Genomic DNA, 7,216 nt, shown 5'->3' on the forward strand with positions numbered 1-7,216 from the left:
TCCTTCACTCCTCCATCAATCGCAGCGGCTCAGGTGATGATCTGCGGCTCCCAGGACTGGCTGGCCATCTGGGGGCGACACTGTGTGACGACCAGAGGGCCCGTCGGGGCCTGGCTGTCCAGACAGAGGCCGCTGACCACGTGCTGCAGAGCCGTGCCTTTGGGCTTCCACTTCTGCACACGCACACACACACACACACACACACACGAAGAGAGAGAGTCAGAAGTGCTCCCGTGGTCGTTCATGTTAGCGGTGATTGATGGGCGTGAACGATTGGTCACTTTTGACTCCGTTTTATTACAGATAAAGACGCGGCAGTTGAATCCACGCAGCGTGCGTGGCGTGGAGCTGGATGCACCCCCCCCCGCGGCGCCACGGCAAAACCACGGCAACGGCTCCCTCGTTTTTGCCATAAAGCTGCTATCCTTTTCAACACAGGGTCCCCTTTGTGTAAAAGTTCTGTTACCGATCCGACCAGAGGCTTGAGGCTGAAGTGAAGTGGGGGAGGGAGGGAGGGAGAGCCCCCCCCCCCTCCCTATGTGCCTTAAAGTGTTTATGTGTGTGTCACAGAATGCAAACATGCGCTGTTACAGAAGGAGTTTGTTAGCAACGATGTAATGGTGTAAAAACACTTTTCTGTGCCTTCATGCTGACGGAATTCCAAGTATTTTACTCCCAATGAAACCCCAAACTCATTGTTTCAATAAAACGTTATTAGTGGGAATATAAACAATGTTCATGGTGATGGATGACACATCACGGGGGGGAGGGGGGGGGGAACGTCTAAAACGGATTTACAGGCTGTGAGCCCACCGACGCACACAACCTCCCCCCTAGTTTGAGTCCTTTCTCAAAGAGGTCATCACCATCACTTCAGTGCTCCTTCCTTCAAGTAAGAGTATTTCTTTTACCACGTCTGTAGGGGATTAAACACTCGGGGGGACAAAGGGGCCCAGTGTCTCCCCGCGTTGCTGCACACACGGTCCACGGCGACGTCACACAACTCCACCCCGGAGACAAAAATTCCACTCAAATTCCGCTTTTATTTTCATTACCTGTCTGGGCTCTTTTGCACTGCAGGTGTCCATCTTGACCTTTGACCCCGCCGTGAAGGCTGAGATGGCCAGGCAGAGGTCCTGCTGCCGGAGCAGTGGTTCTATTAGCTCCCATCTCTGCAAAACAGAGGGAAAAAAAACAAACATTCATCCACTCATGTTTCTCGATGGTGGCGTTAACGGGGGTTGGCTGAAAGTGTGAACATTTGACCTGCGCCTGCGGCCTGATGGATCCGATGCCCCTGCACTCCGCCAGCTCGAGGGCGTCCGCCCCGCGCGTCTCCAGGCACAGGCCGCCTTGTCTCAGCACACTGGACACCGCCTCCTGCTCGGGGACCCTGAGGGGGAGAGAGGGAGAGAGAGAGAGGGAGAGAGAGAGAGAGAGAGAGAGAGAGATGCATCAAATCGGCGGGGTTTCTCCGGGGAGGAATTGAGCCGTGAGCCATTTCAACGCACTTAACGCTTGTTAAGACACACCATTACAATTTGAGGAAGCACAGTTATTTTATTTTGAAGGGCGACATGGCGCCGTTACAGTCGGCGCTGGTTCACAATCAGATTCAAGTGGGATGTAATGACCACACCGTCATTAATGGTATTTGAATCTTTCACTGCTCTCGCCTTTAATCGGGAGAACACATTTCAGTGTGAAGAAAGAGCAAATAGAACTCTGTGATAATTGCACACAAAGCACCTCAGCTCGGGATAGACGTTCTCCATGTACCAGCGGAACGGTTTGCAGTTCAGCTTCCGCCGCAGGGTCAGCCGGTCTGAGATGCTGCAGGCGGAAGAAAAAAAAACTTTGAATGACCAGTTAAATCGTTTCAGCATTTCACCAAGTAAAAACTCTGTCATTCTCTCTGACAGTGATACACGTGCAGGTGAAACTCAAAAAAATTAGAATATGGTGCAGAAGTTCGTTTATTTCAGTAATTCACCGCCCACCAGGACATTTTAAGAGCGCTTCATGCTTCCTTCAGCACACGAGCTTCATGGAGACGCTGCCCACACTGGCTAAACATTTTTAATTTGGGGTTTTCATAAGCTGTATGCCATAATCATCCAAAATTATATCAAATAAAGGCTTGAAATATCTTACTCTGCTTGTAATGAGTCTATATATAATGTAATAGTTTCACCTTTAGAGTTGAATTACTGAAATAAATAAAACTTTTGCTCAATATTCTAACATTTGGAGTTTCCCCTGTAATGGTCCTCACTAGCTCTGCCATCACGAGGGTTTGTATGGAAACGCATCATTGCCATGGAAACCGTGCGCGGGGGGGTCAGAACAACCGCACACCCGATGAACCCCTAAGGAGTTCACATAGCGCGTCATCCGAAACATCTGATCACAGGAGTGACAGGTGGCAGGCGGAAGGCGGACCCACCTGCCGAAGGCCTTGCCCTGGGCCGAGGGCCGAGCCGAGTAGTAGTACTGCTTGTACTCGTCCATCCACACCTCGGCAGCCCGCCGGGTGTTCCTGCACGGACAGACAGCAGCGGCTCAGCAATGACACCCCGCAGGCATATTCCATATCCCCCCCCCCCACACACACACACACACACACACACGCACACACAAAATAAAGCCCCAAATCCAGGAAACCTTCAACCCTTTTTACATCTTCAACTATATTAAAAACAAAAGAAAAATCTCTGCTTCGGTTCATCCCTCAGTATCTTGGACACCAAGCCGAAAAGACGACGGCCACTCAAAAGACCTTCTGACTGGACGTCAGGTGACTCACTTAATGTAGGTGAGCGCGTTGCCTTCTGGGAAGTCGTACGGGTGGCGTTTCCTGAACACGTGACCCACGCGGCTGCAGGGGAGAATCTCCAGGCTTCCTCCGCACATCCACACCCGGAACGAAAGCTCTGCGGGGGGGGGGAGCGGGGGGGCACGGACACACACACACACACACACACACACAGGGCGGCGTTAGTCCGTCTGCGTGGACAGAAACAAACCAAAGGGTGGTTCCTGGTATTCCCGGCAGCTCACCGAAGTTCTCCCCCCCCCAGATGTCCATGTGGGTGTCGTACTGGCCCAGGTGGTTGAACCAGCTCTTGTCCATGACGAAGATCCCGCCGGCGATGACGGGCGTCCTGCAGAGACGAGCGCATGTCGGGATTCAGAGGGACACGGGTGTCTTTTTTTAAAAAAAAATTATGAGAAAAACTGGTGCAATGATGTGAAAGTGATGCACCAGCTGATGAATAAAAGCCTTCAGGTGCTTCCATGAAGGGTCCTTGTGTCTAATACTTCATGGTTTCACATTTGTGCTAATCGTTGTTACATAAAACAGAAAAAGACGGTACTTTAGTGCAGTAAAACATCCAATCATGAAAAGAAAAATGCCGCAATTGTGTCTCACAGAGCAGAAATGGTTAAAATGAGAAGTCCGGAACCGCATAAAAGCCAGGATTTCATCACTGAGGTGAGACGTCTCAATGAAGACGCGCATATTCATGTTAAAGCGGGTGTCACGTGGCGACGTTCACGAGGAAAACGTTGGGCTCTGTCCGATGGAAGGCGAGGACCGAACCTGATGGCCTGCGTGGGGTCGCTCCTCGCCATTTTCTGCTCGATGGGGATCTGCTCCCATTTGAAATGGAGACTCCAGTCAAATCCTGGAACGAGAGGGAGAGAGTCACAAAACAGTCACGGGAAGACTGCATTCCGCAGACCTCCAGCCCTGTTGTGATGTCGTACAGTGTGTGTGTGTGTATGTGTGTGTGTGTGTGTGTCCAGACCTCCTCTTAAGTCAGCGGAAGCAGCCAAATAGGCGAAGTTGTCCAGGCTGATGACGTCGATGATGGGGCTGACCACCCGCGTGTGGTCCTGAGTCGGGGGGGAGAAGGACAGAAGGTTCAATGTTGAGGCGTCCCCGCCACGTTTAAAAGTGTGTAACTAAGGAAGAGCTTCAACCCTCTAAACTGGAGGTGACTAATCCCGGAGAAAGGCATTTTAATGACATGAAGCGGCGCGTCTCGTGTTGTTGTTTTTTTTTAATTAGGCCATTAAGCCGAAGCGGTTGGAAACGTCAGAGGAAAAGCGTGGATTCGTTTCTGCTCATCGCCCTCGTTGCCGTGTTTATTAGCTGCTGCGCGCGTGTGTGTAGACGGCCCCGTGGAAATGTGCGTCTGTGCCAAAACCACGCCGCCGTTTGCTCACAGGAGCCTCCGGAGAGCGTCCGTGTTGTCCAAGTGACGTGTGTGTCCTGAGGGGGGGTGGGGGGGGAGGCGTGGGGGCGGGTGCTAAAATGCCACTGACGCTCTCGACAGCTTAGAGGCGCGGACGTTCATGATGCTTTTAATGAGCCTCTCTGATTCCATCATAACGCACCCAGGGGGCCGCTTCTTCTTCTTCTTCTTTGTGTGTCCTTTTCACTCAGTGTGTCACTCAGGCAGATACACTGTGGGGGGGGGGGCGAGGGATTGCACCATGATCAACAGGACAGGAATGAATGAACTGGAGGAAAAAGTTCTCCAATTATTCATGATAATAATAATAATAATAATAAGTGATCATCCACTCTGTAATTGTAAAATGGCTTCATTCATTGGGCACATTTCCCTCCGCGCTCTAACAAAGGTAATGACTGCTAAGCAGGTGTTCAATGTGAGCCCAGCACGTGGCGATCATATTACTTCCCCTTAAATCCCTAATCCCCGTAGACCGGGCTCATTGTAGCTTCTTCATTTCATGGCCTTACATTCGAAAGGCCTCATTTGAAAAGTAGCATCGAAAGACGGGGGCGGTGATGCTTCTCGGGGAGAACGACCTCGTTTGGGAGACTTTTTTGCTCTCTTGCAGACGGTTGGATGAGGAGATTATTTGCATGTTTAAATTGAAATAGTGGCGCTACTACCAGCGCTTCTCAAACTGGCTAATGTACACGCTGCAGCACTTTTTTAGTGTAAAAAAAAGGACCTAAAAGGGGTGAAACTGCTAATTGAATTTCAGGTCATTTTCATGTTTAACAACTGACGTGTTAGTTAACACCGTGAGGATTGGTGTCCCTCCGTATCCAGTCTGTACGCTAAGCTAAGCTAAGCTAAGATAAGCTAAGATAAGCTAAGCTAAGCTAAGCTAAGCTAAGCGTCTCTAGCGGAGCATTTGCAGTACAGACATCTCAGCAAACTTCCAAAAAGTGAACAAGGATATTTCCAGAAATGTCAAACTTCTTCCAATGTATGCCAATGATTTATCTGTCCTTATTGAGCCCATTGAAAGAGCTGCCGGAAAAAGAAAAAAAAAAAGAATTTGGCCTATTACTCATTAGCGAGAGATGGAGGTTTCCACAGCGACGTGTGTCCTTATCAGAAGACCCCAACCTGGTCTCGTCTCTGCAGCTCCTGTTCACATGCTGCTCTCGCAACCCAAACCCCCCCCCGATAATGAAAAGTGGCTGGTTGTGCAATTTGTCCCACATTTTTTTTTTAATTCAAACCAAAAACAAAGAATGCATGACGTGATGACAGAGTCCCTGGTGGGCTGCATAATCTCATTTGTAGGAAAGCGCCGAAAGGGAAGAGAAACTTCCCCCCCGAATTAAGATAAAAAGCTGCTTTTGATTTAGAAACGAATCCGACGTGCGGCCCCCGCAGCGCGAAAGAAACGCCCGACGCGAAACAGACCCGCTGACCCCCCCCGGAGCGAGTGGACGGCGCGACCAGCAGAACTCATGACAACAACAAAATCGACCCGGCCTCAGAAATGTGCTCAATTATAAACTCCATGTGTTAAAAATGCAACACAAGTTCCTTTTGATAAAAGCATCGGCTAAACGACGTTGTCTTCAACACTGAGAAGATCAATTTTGACACTTATTTCGAGTTAAATCAACACTCTGTTGAGTGTCGAGTGAACACTGACAAGATAAACACCAGCTTAGAGTTGAAAATAGAATCTCACAGAGTCAATTTGACCCTCTGAAGTGTGCTGTGTACCTCCTTGACGCGCTGGATCATCGGCTGCAGCCAGTCGGCGTTGACCTCGCAGTGGCTGTCCAGGAAGGTCAAGACGGAGGCCGAGGCCGCGTTGGCTCCGCGCACCCGCGAGCGGATGAGACCTGGGGGGGGGGGGGGGGGGGGGGGGGGGCGTTTGCAAGCCACATTGTTCAATGTAGTCGAAACTCGAGACCTTTATCGGGGGGGAGGGGGTGGGGGGGGGGGGGGGGGGGGGGAAAGACACGACTCTGTGCAACCGAGGGCCCTTTGAAATGGAGCTGGACAATTGGACCAGATGCCAGAACGTATCTCGCTTTTTGCCCCCCCCCCCCCCTCCCCCCCCCCACATACATATACACAGATTGCTTGTGAGAAGAAGAAGAAGAAGAAGAAGAAAAAAACTGTGTTAATGTGAAGCCGAGAGTCAAATCTATTTTAAAACCGAGCAAGTTGAGAAGGGAATGAAGGTGTCTCTGCTCATCAGAAGTGTGTCTGCAATCACAGTCATTTGCATCCAACGCAGACAAGTGGGGAGGAGGTTAACTCCGGGGGTGGGAGGGGCTGCAACATCTCCGGTTAATTAAACAGATGCATCTCATCGACTTTTGTTCCAGATTCAAAGGTTGTTGTAATAATGGAAACGTGTGAAGCTGTTTGTGGAGATAATTGTTGTTTTTCTTTTAAAAAGGGACGACAAGGAGCCTCGAAGTTTAACTTTCTGCTAATTATGGCTCAGACTAATTAAGCTTCTTCTTTAGTTCACCACTTGAGCAGCTCACGGCATCAGCAGGGGGGGGGAAGAAAATCGGTGTTACATATGTACAAGTCATACTGATACTGGCTCTCTGTCCGCATTAAATTGAATGTGAACGTTCATTAGATTGAGGACAGGGGACAGAAGCTTATGGAGAGGATCGTTATTATGAAGCTTGAATCTGTGCAGTCCAATCGCAGTACTTTTTGTACTTCTTTGGGTTTTGTCCTGTCAGGAGAGAACAACCTTTGAATTATTCGACCCTCCGATAATACAAATAATGAATAGGAAAATAAAATCTGTATTTGGTGGATAATTTTACGTTTTCACTTAAACATAAGCCAGTAAATAATTACAATAATTACGAGATCATTTATTGATTGATTGACATAAAAAACATCAATGAAACACATTTTTGGCTCCAGCTTCTCGAGACTCTATCTGGCGTTTT

The 7,216-nt window shown here is 49.4% G+C and overlaps 1 protein-coding gene across 1 annotated transcript in view; it reads right to left on the minus strand.

Annotated features, from left to right (window-relative positions):
- galnt16 (UDP-N-acetyl-alpha-D-galactosamine:polypeptide N-acetylgalactosaminyltransferase 16) overlaps nucleotides 1-7,216 on the minus strand; it is a 13,054-nt gene continuing 5,838 nt past the window's right edge. The window contains exons 5-14 of the mRNA XM_062557280.1: nucleotides 6,012-6,196; nucleotides 3,813-3,900; nucleotides 3,605-3,689; nucleotides 3,061-3,164; nucleotides 2,807-2,933; nucleotides 2,447-2,539; nucleotides 1,750-1,833; nucleotides 1,267-1,393; nucleotides 1,056-1,172; nucleotides 1-173 (exon numbers count right to left, since the gene is read on the minus strand). Of these exons, the coding sequence (XP_062413264.1) occupies nucleotides 30-173; nucleotides 1,056-1,172; nucleotides 1,267-1,393; nucleotides 1,750-1,833; nucleotides 2,447-2,539; nucleotides 2,807-2,933; nucleotides 3,061-3,164; nucleotides 3,605-3,689; nucleotides 3,813-3,900; nucleotides 6,012-6,196 (1,154 nt within the window). The 3' untranslated portion in view covers nucleotides 1-29. The remainder of the gene's footprint in view (nucleotides 174-1,055; nucleotides 1,173-1,266; nucleotides 1,394-1,749; nucleotides 1,834-2,446; nucleotides 2,540-2,806; nucleotides 2,934-3,060; nucleotides 3,165-3,604; nucleotides 3,690-3,812; nucleotides 3,901-6,011; nucleotides 6,197-7,216) is intronic.

The sequence above is a fragment of the Pungitius pungitius genome, chromosome 14, assembly GCF_949316345.1.
Source record: "Pungitius pungitius chromosome 14, fPunPun2.1, whole genome shotgun sequence".
In the NCBI taxonomy this organism is placed as follows: domain Eukaryota; kingdom Metazoa; phylum Chordata; class Actinopteri; order Perciformes; family Gasterosteidae; genus Pungitius; species Pungitius pungitius.